This window comes from Leptopilina heterotoma, unplaced genomic scaffold, assembly GCF_015476425.1.
Source record: "Leptopilina heterotoma isolate Lh14 unplaced genomic scaffold, ASM1547642v1 Lhet_52, whole genome shotgun sequence".
Taxonomy (NCBI): domain Eukaryota; kingdom Metazoa; phylum Arthropoda; class Insecta; order Hymenoptera; family Figitidae; genus Leptopilina; species Leptopilina heterotoma.
In genome coordinates, this window is record NW_025111114.1 from 4819235 (window position 1) to 4839897 (window position 20663).

At 29.5% G+C, this 20663-nt stretch overlaps 2 protein-coding genes across 3 annotated transcripts; both read right to left on the minus strand.

Annotated features, from left to right (window-relative positions):
* Positions 1-297: 297 nt before the first annotated feature.
* LOC122508066 (MICOS complex subunit MIC27) lies at positions 298-2666 on the minus strand. 2 transcript variants are annotated; one of them, XM_043621156.1, is made up of 7 exons: positions 2495-2666; positions 2336-2379; positions 1807-1961; positions 1428-1570; positions 1093-1326; positions 668-825; positions 298-531 (listed from the first exon to the last, which is right to left on the minus strand). In XM_043621156.1, the coding sequence occupies exons 2-7, from the start codon at positions 2339-2341 to the stop codon at positions 493-495; spliced, it is 735 nt and encodes a 244-aa protein (XP_043477091.1). In that variant the 5' UTR covers positions 2342-2379; positions 2495-2666; the 3' UTR covers positions 298-492. The 2 variants fall into 2 exon arrangements, with proteins under 2 accessions (XP_043477091.1, XP_043477090.1); XM_043621155.1 differs by having other exon boundaries at positions 2336-2666.
* Positions 2667-5282: 2616 nt separating this feature from the next.
* On the minus strand, positions 5283-20206 carry LOC122508067 (AT-rich interactive domain-containing protein 4B-like). Its single transcript, XM_043621157.1, has 5 exons — positions 19780-20206; positions 18403-18839; positions 8793-14437; positions 5719-5859; positions 5283-5393 (listed from the first exon to the last, which is right to left on the minus strand). The coding sequence occupies exons 1-5, from the start codon at positions 19783-19785 to the stop codon at positions 5350-5352; spliced, it is 6273 nt and encodes a 2090-aa protein (XP_043477092.1). The 5' UTR covers positions 19786-20206; the 3' UTR covers positions 5283-5349.
* Positions 20207-20663: the final 457 nt, after the last annotated feature.

The window sequence follows — 20663 nt, forward strand, 5'->3', positions numbered from 1 at the left end:
ACTGAATGAATAGTAAAAAAAAAAGATAATAACTTCTGTCAATCGATATATTATCATCAGCTGATGAAACTGGAATCTTAATTTTGAAATTTTTCTGATAGAATTAAATTAATATTTAAAATAATTTTTTCTAGATTTTTCTAAATAAAACTATTACTGGTTAAAATAATAGTTATAATAATAGTTAAATTAAAGCTTAAATAATTAAATTAATAGTTAATTTAATTACTTTAAAAATTATATAACAAATTATTCAGTAAATAATTAATATTAACTTAATTCTAAAATCAAGAAAAATTTTTTTAGTTTAATTCGATTTATTGTTTCTTTTTACAATGGATTCGGATCTTGAGACGATCTAACAAATCGATAATTCAAAGGATCAAATTCCTTTAAACTATCGAATGATATTCAAAAAATTAATTTTGAATATTTGCGAAATTTTATTTATAATTCTTCAGCGGATTGACTACTGGCGTTTATTTGTAAAATTCAACTTGTTTTTGGCTTTGATGGATCATCCGGTTTCGACTGTAAGAAAAAATTTTTTGTTAATTTGTTTTTTTATCTAAAACGTTATATAGAGTAAAAATTTTTTTAAAAAAAAAAATTTTTGTTAATTTGTTTTTTATCTAAAACGTTATATAAAGTAAAAAAATTTTTTTACCTCTTTTTCTTGTACGAAATCAACAGTTTTGGAGACTAAATTCCCGACGGTTTCAAAAGTATTTGATCCAAATTCAATCACTAAATCGCCAAGTTCCGAAAATGAAGTCGGCACTTCCGGCCATTGAATTTCTAGTTGTTCTTCATCGCCAGGTTTCACTGGAAAAAAAGAGAGAATTTGTGGACATTAGGGGAAATTTTTTTGACCTTTTTTTGTCTTCTTTTTTGATAAAATTTACAGGATTAATTTTGTAGAGAAGGAAAGACAAACTGGTTTTTTGGATTAAAGGATCGTCAGTTGGAGTCAATTTCATTCTTTGGAGGTATTTCTTCAGGAGGACATTCTTCGTCTAGGCAAAAAATAAAATTTTCATCATTTATCGAATTATTTTTTTTTTAGAAAATAAGAAATACTTTTTTACAAACCTCCGTAAACGAAATTATATCCGATATCCGTGTAATGTTTCGCTAATTCCAAACCATCGTGAGCTCTTTCAGGATAACAAAAAGCGGCCGCGGAAAGAACGCCAGTGCTCGTGTAAATTATTTTCTTGAATTTTCCTCCACGAATTCCCAAGAGGAGACCAACAAGTCCACCGGCAGCAATGGCACCAACTCGAGGCCAGGGCGTTTCGCCGTCTCGTATATAGTCGACAAAAACTAACAAAAAAAAGTAGTTTTATTAAATTAAATTAAATTTATTTAAATCAAATTTAATTTATTTAAATTAAATTAAATTTTCCCTTTATTTATTTACTCACGTTCACTGTGTTCTTTGCCTGTATTAATTGTATTATTTACCGAATCGCTTATTGTTTCGTATTGTGAAATAACACCTTTCAAACTTTTGCGAATCGAACCGAAACCCTGTTCTAAATACGATGGTTCACATTCCTTTTTCTCACTGTAAACATACGAAAAATAATTTCAATTATCAAAAAAAAAATAAGCTTTAAATAAATCCAAGCTTCGCACTCAATAATTTGTTTTAAAAAAATAGCTTTAAGACTGAAAAAAAGTATCGAAAAGTAGCATTAAGACTGAAAAAAGTAGCTACTATCGAAAAATTAAATTTGTCGACTAAAAAACTTATTTATTATTAAATAAAAATTAAAAATAAATAATCTATTCATATTTTACCATGATTTCTTTCTAGTGCACGTATCAGGAGAATAAATTGGAAGTTCCGAGGGACGAATTAATACTTTTTCACTGCCAGATTGTTTTGAATTATCTTCATTTGACATATTTTTCAAAAGAGGAGCAGCCGCACAAAGTCCACAAGGCAGAATTTTCTTAAAAAGATAAATACATCAAATTATTTCAAAAAATATTAAATCTAATTTAAACGATTTTAACAAATATTACATAACACGTTTTTATTTCATTCATTTCATTGCCAGAATATTTATATTTGTTTTCTAGAATTCAATTTTGAGGTTATAATTTTCCAATATTTTCAAAATCGTCAAAATCGTAGAAATAAAAAAGAATTATATTAATAAATATTTCCTTCAACAAAAATAACAACTAATGTCTAGAAATAGGTTTGAAAAATTTAAAAAAAATGCATATTTTCGAAAAATAGAGGAAATAATAGTTATTGACAATTGACCTGCTTCAAGAAAGTTATGACCTACCAAATATATATCTAACATTGCATAATTACCTTCATTTTTACAAATTATAAATAAAACGATGTATAATTATTGCCTGTTCAAATAAATTTAATTAATCCGGATAAAAACTTTTATTATTAAAAAAATTGTAAACTTTTCTTCTAATTATAAGAGAGATGACAGAAAATTTTCAAGTCCATTATACACACATTGCATTTATTTTTCTACTTTATTTTTCCCTTTGTCACTTCATGTCACTTATACTCAGTACGGAAAAATTAATTTACAAAATATTATTTAGTTTTAATCCAATTTGTATTTTTTTTTGTCAAAAGAAATAAGGACGTGATAATGACAACTGATGACAACTCCACGTCCATTAAAATCATATCATGATTAAAATGGTCGTGACAAAAGACATAAATGACTTTTGTCCGCGATGGTTCAAAATTAAAATTAAGTATAATTATTGTAATTATCGTAATTTAACAATCTTTACTGAAATAGAATCATATACAATAACTAGTATTTAACAACTGGTTATTATTAATTTAATTATTAAGTGCAAAGAAGTATTCAAATTTAAGCGCGGTTACTCCAGCCAACGAGCGCGAACCTGTGAATCCGCCTTTAGGGTTTAAAGAGCTCTCATTGGTCTAGAGTCTCCACGCAGAATGTCAAATTATCAATTATTTTCTACAGAATTTTATTTACATTTTATATTTATTATTAATTAATTAATTGCTGCTAAACAATAAGTTATAAACTAAAATAATAAGGGAAAGGAGACATTAATTCAAAACAACTTATTCTTAAGTATTATTATATTTACAACATTCATTCCATCAATTTTTTTTTCTTTAAACAAAATGTATGAAAACTGTTTTGTAAAACAGTCTGATTTTTTACGAAATATCTCCACTTTGTACGTCGTGAAATGTGTATTTATGAAATGTAATCTTTCTTTTTTTTCTCTAAATATTAATATATACGAGACTATTATTTTTAATTCGCCTATATTTGATATCTAAAATCGATGAAATGTTTTACAAGAGAAATATTAAAATTTGACTTTATAATCTTATTTTTTAATGTCCATACAAATTTTTTAGCGCCTAAGGGTGTTCGATCCGAATAAAAACCTCGAAAGAGAATAATAAATTACACATAAATAACAAAAAAAAATTTTTACATCAATTCATTTTTTTTAAACAAAATTTTTTCAGTCAACATTATTTTGAGGTTATAATTTTTTCGATTTTTTTTTTAGTTATAATTTCTTTATTTCTTAATTCCTCTTTTCAATGTGCGCGCAAAATAAAGTCTTCCGAAAATTCGTATTAATTAATAAAAATCTTAAGCACAAAATAATTGAGCTACCTAAAAGTTGTAATTTTAATTTTCTTTTTTAAAAAATGTGTTCGGTATGAACATTTTTCTTTTATGATTAAAAATAAATTAAAATTTACCTAAAAATCTAAGTTATATAAAAAGAAATTTAAAAGAATATAGATAGAGAGAAGAGAATAGACACTAAAGCAAAATATACATCCAAAAATCTCACTCAAATATATAAAACATTTTTTAAAAATTGTTTTACTTTCGAGTGTCTTATTTTTTTTTAAAAAAAGCTATCTACCCAAAGAGCCTTGGAAGATCTTTTTTCCTGATACAGGAAATCACAAATTTAATTTGAGGAGTCGAGTGCAAATAGGACAAGTCCTTTTCATTCTCCTAAAAAAAATGTAATAATTCTATTTTATTACAGAAGTAAATTCGCTTTTGTACTTACACCTCTCGTAAAATAAATAACAATCTAATTATCTAAGTAATTAAAGAAATGATATTTAATTTTTTTTTAGCTACCACGGTAACAATTATTATTTGTTTCCTCTTTTACGAAATAATTAACATAAACTTTACAACACTTATGTTATATTTACAATCAGCTAATTAATTTACTAATTTTTTTTTTAACTTTATGTTTTAAATTCATTTTATCGAATATTTACTAACTTTTTTTTAACTTTATGCTTTAAATTTATTTCATCGAATATTTTCGTTTTTTAATATTTTCACCAGTTTATTCCAGTCTTTATTTTTTCTTTTCTACTCAATTTTGCTTCTAGTTTTTTTAAATTAATTTTTATTATTTTTTTATTTTTAATGACTTGTTTTTAAATTAATCTTGGAGGAAAAAATTGCTCTCTTTGCACTAGACAACCTCTTTTTTTTTTAAATCGAAAAGGCTGAAATTGAGAAATTGAATTACAACTCTTGGTTAAAACTCTCTCAGCCTTATTAAATGCGCTTTAGACGAAATAAATTTTTTCACCTTTCGATTTTGCGCCTAAATAAACGGTAAATAAAAACAAACAAACAAAAGAAATACAACAAATAACCCTTAAATGCATTTCCCTTATTTTTATAAACTCGTACACGCAGTTTTTCATAAAAATTTTTGAAAATAAAATTAAATCTCAATTACACACAGTATTTCTTAATTTATTGCAAACTTTATTATTGCAAATCAAAAAATTAAAAAAAAACAATATTTCAACGAGAGAAAAGAAAAAAAAATAAATTTGTAGACTTAGAAAATGATTTTTTTCTTCTCTGTAGAAACTATAATTAGTTTCAGAAATTCTTTTTTTTTAAGTAAAAGAAAATAGATTTTCTCTTAATTTTTTAATCGACCACATTTGGCACTATTTTTTTCTTTTGCATTTAAGGGTGTTTTCTTTTTCTAATGCGACATTGCTTTTCATTTTTCTTTTCTTACTTATTCTGGTTTTTTTTTGTTTTTCCCCCTACTATTCAATTTATATCTACAAAACCTGATTCTATAGAAGGATCGGTATTACTTATCTATAGAGCTAACACGAGACCAATGATGAAGATGATGTGAATGATGATAATATTAATTAATAAAAGTTCGCTCAATTAAATTCTAGGCGTTTGCACAAATCACATGGTTACCATTTTTTTTTCTTCTTCTTTTTCAAATGCTGGAAGTTGTTCTGTACAAGAAATTTTTCCTGAGACGCCCATGGCTTGGTTCTCATCACGAACAGGCTTGTTGCATTTCTGCTTTGGCTGCTTTGATTGCTGAAAAGAAAACCAAAAAAGATTACTTTAAATCGAATCTTTTCAGATTATCAGCAAAAATTAATAAAAATGAAAATTTATTTTTTATCTATTTTTACAAACAAAAAATGATGTAAATTGAAAAATGGTTAGATTGAAATTTCATTTTCCTTAATAATAATCAGAGTGGTCAATTTTTTCATAAAAAAAAATTCACGGTCATTTTCCGGTCATGAATTACTTTTCCCGGTCATAAAGAATAACTCTCAAAATAAATTATTCCATGAAAGATGAAAGTATTAATATATTATAATTATTTACTGTTGAAATTTTTGTTTATATTTACCTTCTCGTTCTCGTCTTTTGAGCTTTTTTCGACGTCTCTCAATAGTTGCCAATTCCACTTTAACTGCATTATAAGTTTTCCGAAGTTCACAAAGTTTTTGTTGAAGAACCGCTATTCTTTGACTTCCATCCCACTCAGGATCTGTTGAGAATAACAAAATTATAAATATATATTCTAAATTTCTTCTTCACTTATTTTTGAGTAAAAACGGAACAAAAAAAATCGCTATTATCGATTAAAGAAAAAGAAAGAAAAAAATTATAATACAATATAATTTAATTCAATTTAAAATTAATGTTGTCTTAAAAAATAATTAAAATAACTGAATTTTTAACACATTTATAAAAATTATTTTGTTAACAAATAATTTAATATTATTTTGAGCAGTTGATTGGCATTATTTTCATTTTTAAATTTCAATTTAAAGATTTTTTGCTAAAATTTTTGTGAAATTAATTATTTTCAAAATCTAATTAAAATTCTTCAAAACTTGATATTAAAAAATTATCATGAAATTCTTTTAAAAAATCAATTATTTTCCAAAAAAATTTCACAAAAATTCAATTATTTGAAAACTTTTTAATTGCTTATATATCGATTCAATCATTATCATAAAATATAATTGAAATATTTGAATTTTAAAAATAATTGAAATAATTGAATTTTAAAATATATAATAAAATATTAAAATATTATAATCAAAGTCACAAATTTAAAGACTTTTTATTCAAATTTTTAAATTTCAATTATATTAATTATTCATTAAATTTGAAAGATTTCGATTTCGCTAACAAATTTTATTATTAATTATTCAATTAATTAAAATTAAATTTCAATTTAATTTTATCTCACAAAACAACTGAATTTAAAAAAATTACAATAATGGAAAATTTCTAAAAATTACTTTGTTGAAAAATATTTTAATACAATTTTTTTAAAGATTTTTCAACAAAATTTTTATGAAATTTATTATTTTCAAAATATTTACAATAAAATTTTACAAAAATGGAATTACTTGAAAAATAATTGAAAAATATTTAAAAAACTATTTTCTTTTTTCGTTTTTATTTAAAAATTTGTTATTCAAAATTTTAAGAATTCAATTATTTTCAAAATTCATTAATTAAAATTGTTTAAAACTTGATATTGAAAATTTTAATGAAAAACTTCAAAGAAATCAATTATTTTGATATTAATTATTAATTATTTTATTTGAAAATGTTTGATTATATATATATTTCAAAAATTTTATTATTTTAAAAAATTATTGAAATAATTGAATTTAAAATAATTATAATAAAAATTTCCTAAAATTTACTTTGTTAAAAAATATTTTAATATAATTTTCGGAAGATATTTCAATAAAATTTTCATGAACTTAATTATTTTCAAAATTTTCAATTATTCTATTTTTCAATCTTCTAAGGAAATACTTCAAAGAAATTAATTATTTTCCATAAAATTTTTAAAAAATTGAATTATTTGAAAATATTAAAATTTTATATTTCAAAAATTCAATTATTTGAAAAGATTATTTAGAAATTTTTGACACTATTTTTCCCACCATGAAAATCAAAATAAATTCAGGGTGTCTACTATTTTCGTTCAACAAAATTTCCGGTTTTTCCCGGTTTTGTCCTAATTTATCCTCGTTGTTTTTTCTCATCAAATTTAAATTTATTTGATTTCGAACATAAATAAATCTACAAATGGCTTCCAAAATTTTTATTAGTTTTAATGAATAATTAAATTCTTTTGACGAGTTTCTTTAAATTTTTTGAAAATAATATTTTTTAAAAATAATTTTAATTAAAAATCTGGAAAATAATTAAATTAAACAAATAATTTCTGCAAAGAATTTTACTATTTATAAAAGTAATTGAAATTTTCGAAAAATTTAATTATTTTTAATAGAATGTAAAGAAATTTCAATGATTTCACAACTTTTCAATTATTTGTTTATAAAAATTCAATTATCTTGAAACTATAAAATTGAAAAATTTCAAAAATCTTATTTTTCAGAATTTTTAAACAAACTTTGTGAAAATTCAATTTTATTGAAAAATTTTAAGTTTGTATTTTCTTTTTTAAATAAACTAATAAAAATTTTAATTATTAATCTTCGCACTAAGAAACATGAATACATTAGAATGTGTCTCTTTATAAAATTCAATTATTTATCAATTATTAAATTAAAATACTTTAAGAATTCGATTTGTTAAAAAACTTTTGAAATTTTTTAACAAATTTAATTATTATCAGTTGAATTTCACAAAATTTCTCTTATTTCGATAATTTTTTAAAAAATTTATTTACATATTATATTTGAATCAGTGACTGATTTTTTACTATCAAATTCATTATCTTTAACTAATTCAAATTTAGAGAACAGTATATACATCTATAAAAATTGAAATAAAAAGCAATTTTTTATAAACAAATTAAAATGTTAAAACTTTTTTTAATTTGGTAAAAAAATTCCCGGTTTTTACCGATCAATTTAAATTCCCGGATATTTTTCGGTTAGTAGACACTCTGAAATTGCAGTTTATAAAAAAAATGATAATTTCTTTGCAATATTTGGAAGAAAAGTCATGATCCTGAAATTAGCGTTGACTAAGCGTCGAAATCTATTATTTGCGCCTTTTAGAGTTAAAAATTTTTCTAATTTCCCTTTTTTCATTCACCAAGGGAGTTGACAACTTTTCCCTGATACTTTTTCTAAAGCTAAAGACTTGGAAAAAATTATTTTCTTCATTTCGGTTCGTGAAAAAGAATTCTTTTCGTCGCTCATCGTCGATGTTAAATTCAGGAATCTAAAAAGTCGTCGTTTTTAGAAAATAGGTCGAAATTTGTTTTGAAAAAAAGTCAGTAAATGAGACGCCTGTAAGCAAAAAAAGTCGATAAAAAAGAAGTAAGTAAAAAAAGTTAAGAAAGTAAAAAAAATTTTTTTAAAAAAAGAAGTAAAAAAAAATGTTTTAAAAAAAGAAGTAAAAAAAATTTTTTTAAAAAAAGGAAGTAGAAAAAAACGTAAAATAAAGAAATAATCAATGATTAAAAAAAGAAAAACTTACTCAATTCGACAAAGAAATTGTACTTCGTTGGCCTGGGCGACCTCGACGAATAACTATTCAACTCCGTCAATGTGACATTACTATGATTCGTCGGAATAGAATTAGCGCTACTGCATTGATTCGATTCCTCGCTAGTATCATCACTATCACTCCCAGCGCCATGTCTTCCACTTCTTCCCGATTGTCTCGGCGATTTTTTCCCCGAATTACTGCCCAATTCCGTTTGTGATCTATTGCGTTTTCTCTTCTTCGTCACCGTCGTCTCATCAATAGCCATCATCATCGTCGTCGTTGTCGTCGTCGTCGTCGTGGTTGCCATCGACGTCGTCTTTTTCATCTGCTTCATCGGTCTCTCCACACTCTGTCCCTCGAGATTCATCAACGAACCATCATCCTCACTCAAACCCACGATTTTCCCATCATTCTCCATTTCACTACTGTCACGATGCTGCTTCAAATTATTATCATCGCCACTCATTGGACTCGAACCCGCCGTACCCTCTTCCCTCGGCGATTCACACATATTCGATATACTCGAATCGGGCGTCGTTGGCGGTGTATTGTCCATCACCGGTGCAGCTTCATTGCTCTCTTGTCGAGGAATTTCCTGCCTTGGGATCGGTTGTTGCATTGGCACCGAAATTAGGGGATTGCTACCTGCATTTTGCGGTAGGGACATACTTAATGTTGATATTGTGGCGCAAGAGGTTGGACTTGACGTTGGTGCACTTGCGAATGGCATTTCCATGAGAACGAGGGAATTGTCGGGGATCTTTGCTTTTGGTGTCGTGTGCGAAGTACCCGGGGCTTCGTGATCAATGACGTCAATTCCCGGTGTTGGCGATCCGGGAATTTCCTCTTCGCAGAGGAGGGAATTTAAATTCTCGCCTTCCTCATCGACTCGAATGAATTTACACTGAAGACCCGCTTGCTGCAAACGGAGTACTTGATTTTGCAGCGGTAGTTTTATATCCTCGATGATGTCAATTTTTTGACTCACTCCTTTGTCGAAATTTACTTTTCCTTGAGTTAATTTCAAACTCAAACCTCGCTCGTGCTGCTTCATCATTATCGGTCTTTCTGGATTCTTAGTAATTTGATTCTTATCAATTTGTTTTTCTTCCTTTTCTACTTTTGTCTCAATCTTTAAATCTTGCGTCTTCTTTAAAATTGGATTCTTAATTTTTTCACTCTTGAGAGATTTAATTACTTGACTTTTCTGATTCTTTATTTCCAGATTTTTTATTTGATTCTTGACGGTTGGGGTTTTTTCCTTTGGATTCTTGATGATTGTCCTCTCGGGGAGAATTTTGGCCAGGGAACCTTTTACCGCTCCGCGTTCGTTTGTTAATTTCACCTCGAATTTCGGTTCTTCGTTGAAATCAATTTCATTGTCGATTATTAGTCGTTTTTCCGAATCACTACTATCGGTAGAGTCCGTAAATTCAATATTCAGAGTTTTTTGCTCCTCCTCCTGGAATTTCTCCTTCCATTTCTCCTCTTGTTGCTTTTCCTCTGTTTTGATGAATTTTTTTATCTCTAGTTTCTGGGAGGCTTCACTCTCGATTCTTCTCTCTATTTCCTTGACTGCTTCCTTGACTTTCGACAATGGAATAGTCTTCTCCTCATCATCTTCTTTTTTCACCCTCTCGAGGTCTTTCTTCTCGCTTTCGATTTTTATTTTCTCCTCTTTCACCCGACGATTCAAGTCCGATTTCTTTTCCTTTTCTTTGAAGATTGATTTTTTTAACGACTCCTGCTCGGTGTCGTCTTTTTTCGCATCTTTTGTTTTGTTCCGAAAAGCAGCGGCGGCGGATAATTTCTCCTCAATTGACGAAGTGACGGGAAGTCGCGCACTTATTGGCATTGGAACAATAGAGGGAAAATCGGTTTTTATCTCGATTTTCGGCGAAGATGGTTTTGAAATCAAATTCAATTTCGCCTCGACAATTGGAATGGAGGGTAATTGTGGAGTTGGTGGTGGTGGTGGTGATGTTTTAATTTTTTCCTCGATTTCACTTGGTGGGAATATTTCCTGTTGGTAGGAGAATAAATTCTCTTCGGTCTCAGTTTCGGAGATTATTAAACGATCCTCGGGATCGTCAATGGCGGAATCGTCATCGCCGGGTAGATCGTTGAAAAGTAGATCGAGATTTTTCGTTTCGTCGACAATGGGTGTTTTTTGATTGTATGTCTCATTGCAGAGTTTGTCGAATGCCTCCTCACATTTCCAGGATGATTGCAATAGGGGACGGGAGAGATTCTCTTCTGCTGGTGGCGGTGGTTCGTCAAGTTTCTTCATAAATGGTTTTCGAATGATTTTCTTTCGTTCTGTATCGTCGGTTTTTGGTTCCTTTGGCAATGGCGAGGTTTTTTGCTTTTTCTTCGGACTACTTTTCACATTGTCGTCGAATACTCGTCTCTTTAGTTTATCCTTGTCGCCGGATTTGTTTCTCACTTCGAATTCGAATGGTTCGGGTTCTTTGAATTCGTAAATGTCCTCTGTACTCTCTGTGGATTTTGTTTCACTGTCGATTTTTATTTCCTTCTTTTCCTTTTCCTCCTCGATTCTTTTCTTCTCCTTTTCTTCCTCGATTCTTTTCTTCTCCTTTTCCTTTTCCTCCTCGATTCTTTTCTTTTCGAGTTTCTCCTCCTCGACTCGCTTTAGTTTCTCGAGTTTTTCCTCCTCCATTCGCTTCAGTTTCTCTAATTTTTCCTCCTCGATTCGCTTCAGTTTTTTTTCCTCCTCAATTCGCTTTAGTTTCTCGAGTTTCTCCTCCTCGATTCGCTTCAGTTTCTCTAATTTTTCCTCCTCGATTCGCTTTAGTTTCTCTAATTTCTCGAGTTTTTCTTTTTCCAGCTTTTCAATTTTTTCCGGACTTGGTAGAACGGGTTCGATGGGTGGTTTCACGTCCTCCTCGACTTCGGGTTCGACACGAATTATTTCCATCTTGACAGCTTTGTCGAAGCCCTTTAATTCGGAGCGAATTTGATTGAGATCGAAATCGCGACCTTTTGGTTGTTCCTCATCGCTCTCGGGTTCGGATTTAACTTCGGCGATTTTGTTCAAATTTCTACGGAGTCTACGCCCTCGTCTGGGTTCTTCGATTGGTTCCTTCTCGTCCTCACCTTCACTGGCGTCCATTTTTATTTTGGTCTCCGCTCGTCGTTTCGCTTCGCGTCGAGTGCCTTCCTCCTTTTCCTTGGAGGCGGCCCTTTGCTCCGGTTCGGTCGCGTCCGATTCGTAAGAATCCGTGTCCTCACTTTCGGAAGCAGCTGTGACGTCAGTGTGACCGGAAGTTCTTCTCGTTCGTCGTCGCAATTCAATGCCACTCTCGGCGTTTCGCGTAGCTCGACTCAATCTCCCAGTGGCCGGTGTCGCTGGACTCTTGGCGCCGGGACCGAAGACGGGCGTAGTCGATCGTTCCTTTTCTTCTTTTTTTCCCTCTTTGCTCATTGACGACGTTCCTGGCGATGGTGCGACACTTTGCGCTCGTCTTCGTGTCTGTGAAACGGGAGTAACGGGATTTTTCACCGCCTTTCCATTGCCGGACGGTCCGGGAGTCGCTGGTCTGGGAAAGGCTTTTTTTCTCTTGACGCGACCTTGACCTTTGTAGAAATCGTCGAATCCGGTGTTCCAGCCGCTGTAGTCGACGAGGTAGTCCGACTCGGCGTCGTCCTTGTCGGTGTCGATGACTTTCGACTCCTTGAGCATTGTCGGCGTGCCTGGAGTGGGAGCGACACTCTGCGCTCGTCTTCGGGTTTGGGACACGGGAGTGACGGCTTTTGTCGATTTACCATTTCCGGAGGAGCCTGGCGTTGGAGGACGGGAGACGGTTTTTGTTCGTTTGACTCTGCCTTGACTCTGGGTGAAGTTCTGGGCGATTCGGGAACTTTTGATCCACTCGTCGTATCTTGTATTCCAACCGGTGTAGTGGACGAGATAAAGGGGTTCAGTGTCGTCATCCTCGACGTCAATGACCTTCGCCTCGTAGGTGACTTTCGACTCGTGATTGGGGCCGTAGTAGACTTTTAATTTATCGCCTAGGACGACGGGTCCTTTGTACGAAGGGGCGTAGTCGATCGGCTCCTCGGTACTTCGACTCTTCTCACCGTCAGTGTCTTTACGTTTACGTCCTCTTTTCTTCATTTCCTCCTCTGTGAGACGTCTCTGTTTCGAGAAAGTCGCCTTTTTCTCCGTTTCTCTGGACGGAGTTCTAGATTCTCGTGTTTCCACCACTGTTTTTCCCTTCGTCGCCTCTTCTTTTGCTTTTGTTCTCACCTTCGTAGTGTCCTCCTCCTTCTTCTCGATTTTCTCCTCCTTTTTCTCCTGTTTCTTCTCGACTTTCTTCTTCTCGAGAACTTTCTTCTTCTCCTCCTTAGGTTTCTTTTCCTCCTTCGCCTTTCCTCTATTCAGAGAATTGTACCTCGCTTTCTTCGAATTCTCACTACTTGAAGATTCCTCCTCCTCGACGTTCACATCACTCTCCTGTCCACTCAAACTTTCCGATTCCTCTTTCTCCTTTTCGAGAAGGATCGATTTTTGATTTTCCTTTTCTTTCTCCTTTTCTTTTTCTTTCTCCTTCTCTCTTTCCTTCTCTTTCTCTTTCTCCTTCTCTTTCTCCCTTTCTTTCTCCTTTTCTTTCTCTTTCTCTTTTTCTTTCTCCTTCTCCTTTTCCTTCTTCTTGACTATTTTCGGCACTTCCTCGACTTCCTTTTTCACTTCCCGCTTCTCCTTCTTCTCCTCCTCGACTTTCTTCTCTTCCTCCTCCTTCTCAGTCTTAACTTGTGGCGGAATTGGCGTGTTCCTATCCTTATCGCGTATCAAACTACGACCGGGTCGTTGCTTCCTCACACTGCCCCGAGGATGATTCACCATCGTGCAACCCAACTTCCTATAAAAATCCTCAAAGGAATGCAAAAATTTCTTATAAGCCTGTTTGACAAGATTGTGCGTCGCTGGATTGCTTTGCATCGAAAAACTCAACCTTCGAGTTATTATTTTCCACTGATTTTGATTCGTGACACGATTATAACCGCCCAATTTGTAAACTGCCCGGAATAGTCGATAAAGATCGATATCCTCCTCACCGATCATTGGACAATTATTAATTGGTGTGCCACGATCGTCCATGAATTTATACAATTGCGCAACAAAATGATCCTTCTCCTCACGTGGCTCATCGTCAGAACTATCTGAATCAATATCACCATCAGAATCGCTATTTCCACTTGACACCGAATTGCCAAACAGTGAATCCTTATCCCAATGTGGTGGCAATTCATTTTTCTCGAGAAACAAAAGTGCCTTTTCAACGGCAATCTTCAGTGCACTATTCTCCACTTTGTTGCCTAAATCTTTTGTGAATTCCGTCGCCTCCTTTTTCGGTACTGTATAATATCGCGCGTCCTTAAACGAACGAACGAGATAATCATCCTTGACGCGAATTCTCACAGTGTCCTGTGCCGTTGGTGCGACTACAAGTCCAGGAAACCAATTATCCTTCTTCTTCTTGTCACCGAGTTCCACGCAAACGACTCGACCGATTTCTGGTTCAACTTCCAATCCTTCTTTCTCCTCGCCACCTGTGCCGGAATCGTGTGAACCTCTAGGAGGACTTCCCTCGTCTTCACTACTATCATCTCTGTAAAAATTTGGAAAAAAAAAAGATTAATACAAATTAGACTGCAGAGTTGCCTCGCATTTCCTCATTTTAATTCCCTGACTTTTAAGAAAGTCAGATTAAAAAACGAAATTTTTCCAGATTTTTAAAACTACATTTATATTTTACAAAATTAAATTAATAAATAACTCTCTGATTTCCAGACAAAACTTAAGACTTTTTACTCATTCGCAAAGAATATTCTCATTTGCAAAACGATTAGATACACAAAAAAATGTTTTATTACATTTATTTACAAATCACTTTAAACGTAAAATTATTCGAAAATATCAAAAACTTAATTTTTAAATAAATAGTGAATCATTATTATTTTTTCATAGAAATTAAAATTCTTCAATAGATTCAAATTCAATAACATAAGAATTTTATTATAAAACATGAAGATATCGATCACTCCGAGTCTTCGACTCGGAATAATCGCTTTCTAAAAAGCGACTAAAATTCTAAAACTAAAATTCTAAAAAAAAAAATTAAAAAAAAATAACTAAAATTGGATCAACTAAAATTCTTCTTCAACTCAATTTTTTTAAAAATACTTTTTGAAAAAGTTGTTTAGTAATTTTTAATCTTTTTAATTATAATTCAACTTTACGAAATTTCGATTATTCTGAAATTCTTCAATTATAAATTATTAGAAAATAAGAAACTTCAAATAATTTCAAAAAAAACATTAATTCTACAGAATTTTTGATTAAATGAGTGAAAAATTCAGAATTTTATAGCTTTTAATTTGAAACATTTTTAAAATTAAATTATTTTTAAAAATTCACGCTATAATGCTTTCAATATTCAATTATAATCTAAAATATTAACTGAAATTCATTTTTAAATCAGTTTTTATTAGAAAATTCTACGAGAATTCAATTATTTAAATGTAAAAATAAATATTCTAATAAATAATTGAATTTTTCTTAAAATTGAATTATCATAAAGAATCTTATCAACAAATTTCTAAATAATTGAATTATCTTGACAGGTTTTAATAAAATTTTTGAGAATAATTTCATTTTTCGAAAAATTTCATTAAAAATTGTATTAAAAATAATTCAATGCCTGTGAAATTTTAATTGTTTATGAAAATAATTAAATATTGGCGTAGAATTTTATTGAAATTTTTAAAAATAATTGAATTTTGGTGAAGAATTTTATTATTTATAAAGATAATTGAAATTTTGACGGGAATTTTTGTAAATTTTTAAACATAATTAGATTACTGCGAAGAATTTTATTAAAATTATTTTGAAAAAAAATTGAATTGTTACGCAAAGAATTTCATGAAGAATTATATTACTTTTGAAAAATAATTTAATTTTTGAGATGAATTTTATTAACATTTCTTTTTAAATAATTGAATTCTTTTTTAAAATTTATTGAAGTTGTAGATATTATAAATCATTGAATTGTAAAAAGTTTTTGAAAATAATTGAAATTTTGCCATGACTTTTATTAAAGTGTTTTAAAAAAATTGAATTTCTGAGACAAATTTTACTACCTTTGAAAATAATTGAATTTCTGCAATCATTTTTGTAATTGCTTTAAAATCCAATTTCTTTTAGTGTTTTTAAGTAAAATTTTTTTGTAATTTCGATCAAAATTCCCTGAGTTTTCCAGGTTTTTTCAAGGTTTATAAAATCAGTCAATTTTTTTTTACATAATTTTTGAAAAAGTTCTTTGTGAATTTTCAAATTTTTTTGTTTACAATTTAATTTTACAAAATTTCGATTATTCTAACATTCTTCAATTAAATATATTGGAAATTAAAAACTTCAAATAATTAAAAAAAATTCCATTAAACTTATTGAGAAAAATAAATTCTATAGAATTCTTAATTAAAAGTATGAAAAGTTTAAATTTTCCAAGATTTTAATTTGAAATTCATTTTTAAATCAATATTTATTAGAAAATTCTACGAGAATTCAATTATTTAACTAAAAAAATAAATATTTTATTAGGGTAGAGTGGGGTAAAAAAGCCACATTTTTACTTTTGATGCTGTAAAATCTGTATTTAAAATTTTTTTCTCAAATTTTCAATTGTTATTGAAAGTTTAGTTATTAAGCTTGAAAATTCTTGACGGAAATATTTTTTATCTCATGAAAGGACTAAGTTATAAGAGTTTTACGAAAGCACTGTAAGTGGCTTTTTTGCACCACCTGGTGGGGTGAAAAAGCCACCCTACGATTTTAGCAAAACATGTTATCAATTTAGGTATTTTTATAGTTTCCCTTTATTTATATGACAAATAGTCTTATTTGAAAAATATTCTAATAATTATGAAAGAGTTTTTAGCAAGCAAAATTGAAAATTATATTAAGTTTACCTGTTTTCCATTTGCACTGCCAATTTTTCGTACCTTTTTTAGAAGTTCTCTTTAAGTTTTACCACAGATAACATATTTCGTTGCAACCGTTTATTCATTGTTTATTTTTTAAATGCACTTTGAACTACTTTTTCGTCGTGTTTAATTTATTTTATTAAATAAACACGAGAAATTTTATAAAATAAGAAGGTTAGTTTAAATAGAAAACAAGTGAATTTCACAAAATATTCAATGGATTTTTTGCCCTGGCTTTTTTACACCCAAGACCAGTTATTAAAAAAAGCAAAAATAAATTGTTAATTCAGTTCAATTTCCAAAAATTAACATTGTATACGTTTTCGGTATACTTTTCTCCTTATGTACAAACATTTACTTTTATTATTCGTTCACTTAATCAAATTGTAATATGTTTGAAAAGTTCACCAAAATGTTTTCAAAAAAGCAACAAAAAATTTAAATTACAATAAAAACAATATTAATCTAGGTACAACATTCAAATTAGATTCAAAAGTTGCGTATTACCTAATAGTATTTATATTCTAAACAGCTGATAAATCGGCTTAATAGTTTTTAAATAAAACTCAAATGGCTTTTTTACACCATGGCTTTTTTACCCCACTCTACCCTAAACAATTGAATGTTTCTTAAAATTTAATTTTCATAAAGAATTTTATCACAAAAATTTTTAAATAATTGAATTCTCTTGACAAATTTTAATAAAAATTTTAGGAATACTTGCATTTTTTGAAAAATTTGATGAAAATTGTATATTTTAAAATAATTGAATTTCTGCGAAGAATTTTATTTATAAAGTTTTAAAAATAATTGAATTTCGGAGAAAAATTTTATTAAATTTATTAAGATAATTGAAATTTTGACGAGATATTTTGTAAATTTTTAAACATAATTGGATTTCTGCGTAGAATTTTATTAAAATTTTTTTGAACTAATTGAATTCTTTTAAGAATTTTTATTAGAGTAGTAGATATTAAAAATCATTAAGTTGAGGAAAGTTTTTGAAAATAATTAAAATTTTCACAAGAATTTTAAAAAAATTTTTGAAAATAATTGAATGTTTGAGAAGGATTTTACTACTTTTGAAAATAATTGAATTTCTGCAAACATTTGTAATTGCTTCAAAATTCAACAATTGTTTTAGTGTTTTTAACTAAAATTCTTCTATAAATCCATTACTTTACTAAAACTAGTTAAAAATATATTAAAAAATTTGACTAATTTTAGTTTAAAAATTTTTTTTAAATCTAAGTTTTTTTATATTTTTTATTAAATTGATTTGAAATTGAAATTTAAATATTTTAAATCAAAATGTTTTGAAGTTCATCTACTTATGAAAATTGTGAACGCAATTCTTTTAAAATTGAAGTAATTTTGAAATATTTAAGTGAAATTATATTTTAAGAATAAAATTTAGAAAACAACAATTTTCCAGGATTTCGATCAAAATTCCCTGACTTTTCCAGGTTTTTTCAAAGTTAATAAAATTCCCTGACATTTCCAGATTTTCTAGGTTTCCAGGTAGCGTGTCAATCCTGTAAGTTATTAATACAATATTAGACAAATTAAAAAAGAGAAAAAAAATACTAACTGTGCCTGTCGGGATCGACGTCCTCGTCTACCGCCAATCACGGGATTTCCAAAGTGCTCCGGATGCGTTAAGGGAAGCTGATCCAATGTTTCACTTTCGGCAAAATGACGTCCACTTTTCAAACAAAGAGCAGTTCTTCTCAATGTCGTGATATCGCCATCATCAAAAACAACCGTGTACTGACTACAATCCTGAATTTTCGTTATTGTTGCCTCAATAAAATCCTTTCGATCATTGTGCCTCGCTTCCACTGATGCTCCAACTCTCAATGTTCCTTTAATCTGCTCATCCGTTACTGTTGCAGTACCCAATCCTTGCTTGTAGGTTACACGACATTTTACCGATCTCACGACTTTTCTGATCTTCGCTTCACAAAATGCACCCTTGTACTTGGCACTAACCTCCGTCCCCACGGATAGATAAGGTGGATCGTCTCCCTATATTTACAAGAGAAAAATTATCATTAAATTAATATTCATTGCCTGACAAGAATAATTTTATCTCTATATTAAAAACATTTTTATCGACAAAAAATATTAAACAAATTTAAATTGACAAAACTAGAGTTAAACAAATTCAAATTTTTGTAAAAAAAATTCCGAAGGAAAAAATCAGACAGTTTTGTACTAATTTTATTTCTTTCCCGAAAAAAAAAATGATCTGAAACTTAATTTACTCGAATATTTGAACTATACAGAAACTTTAGAAAGTTGACTCAGAAAACTTGATTATTAATCATAATTGACGGTTTTTAAACCAAAGATGCATTAATTAGTATAGTAATTATTAATCGAATTGTAAATTATTAAAATATTCAACAATTCATAGAATCCTAAATTTCAGGTCGATTGCACAATAAACGAAGAGTGCACTTGACAAAAATTGTGAAAGTGACAGGGGGGAAATAAAAATAATGTAACACGTTCTCGTCTCCTTTTCCAGAAGTGCCACTGGCATCAAAACTTTTTAAAACCATCACAACACTTTTTGAAAACAGAATTTAAGACATCTGGTCACAATAGAAACATAAAAATCCGTTTTTTTTAATAGCGAACTTAAAAATAAGTTAAGTTCCGATTTCCTAAAAACTCAGAAATTAATTAAAAGAGAAAAAGAAATATTCATTTATATTTTTACGTAAAAAAACAATCGCCCTCCTTTTTTGGTGTCATACTTTCAAGTCGACCTTCGTATATTTGAAATGTCCTGAGGTTTTTTTTCGACAAAAAAGAAAAATTCAATTTTCCAACGAGAAATAAAAGGAGAAAAACTAAATTAAAGATATAACAATAAGTATTGTGAACTTTTGTTTTCCTCGAAAGCTTCTTCTTCTTCTTCTTCAATTTTTGGATAAAATATTTGTTGCTGTTTACTCACCAACATTCTTCTAACGATTTACAAGCTCCATAATACAAGATGTCTTAAATCCAAGCCTCAAACGAGGCATCAAACTTTCAATTATTTATCGATCTCTCCTCTACTTGAAAATCAAACTTTTTTACACAATTCTCATGGAGGAATTTTCACTTTGATCTCACAAAACCTTTTTTTTTTCCTTCAATAAACTTGCACACTTCGCAGCACGAATGCGTAAACTCTCGACTCCCTCGACGCCCCGTCTGTTCCCACCACGTCCCAACACGACAACGGCGGAATTTACATTCGGACCCAGTGATGTAACCGTGTCTCATGAACCGTTAATTTTCCCTTTCTTTCATAATTTCAATGTCCAAAGAATTTATTTATTCACTTTGAAATTCACAATCGTCAAGTTAATGTTAAACGGATAATAATTGTTTTCCGATATAATCGGCGTTTGCCGCTAAAAAATCTATTTGACATTTTTTTTCATAAACCTCTTGTCACGTCACTGCTTTTTGACAGTAGGCACAACTGATTTCTGGTTGGTCGATTTTTCTCAACTTGAATAAATTTCGTAAATTATTAACAAACCAAAGTTACTAAAAAGTAGCTTTTTTTTGAAAAATTCAAAAAAAATAATTCTCAATACCATTTGTTAAATTCCAAATTAATTTACAAGAAAAAGGAAAAATAATTTTCAAAAGTAAGTCACGACGCAAATGATCAGGAGCGTATCAACTGGGTATCAGGCGCAGTATCAGTTTCTCTTATTTTCTGATTTCCATTCAATAAAGTCGGAATCAGAGCGGTAACTTTTCCCCGAGGAAAAGACACCAGAGAGAATATATTTTCATTTGGTTTTTATTTTCTTCCTTAAAAGTGTTAAAATTGTTCAATTT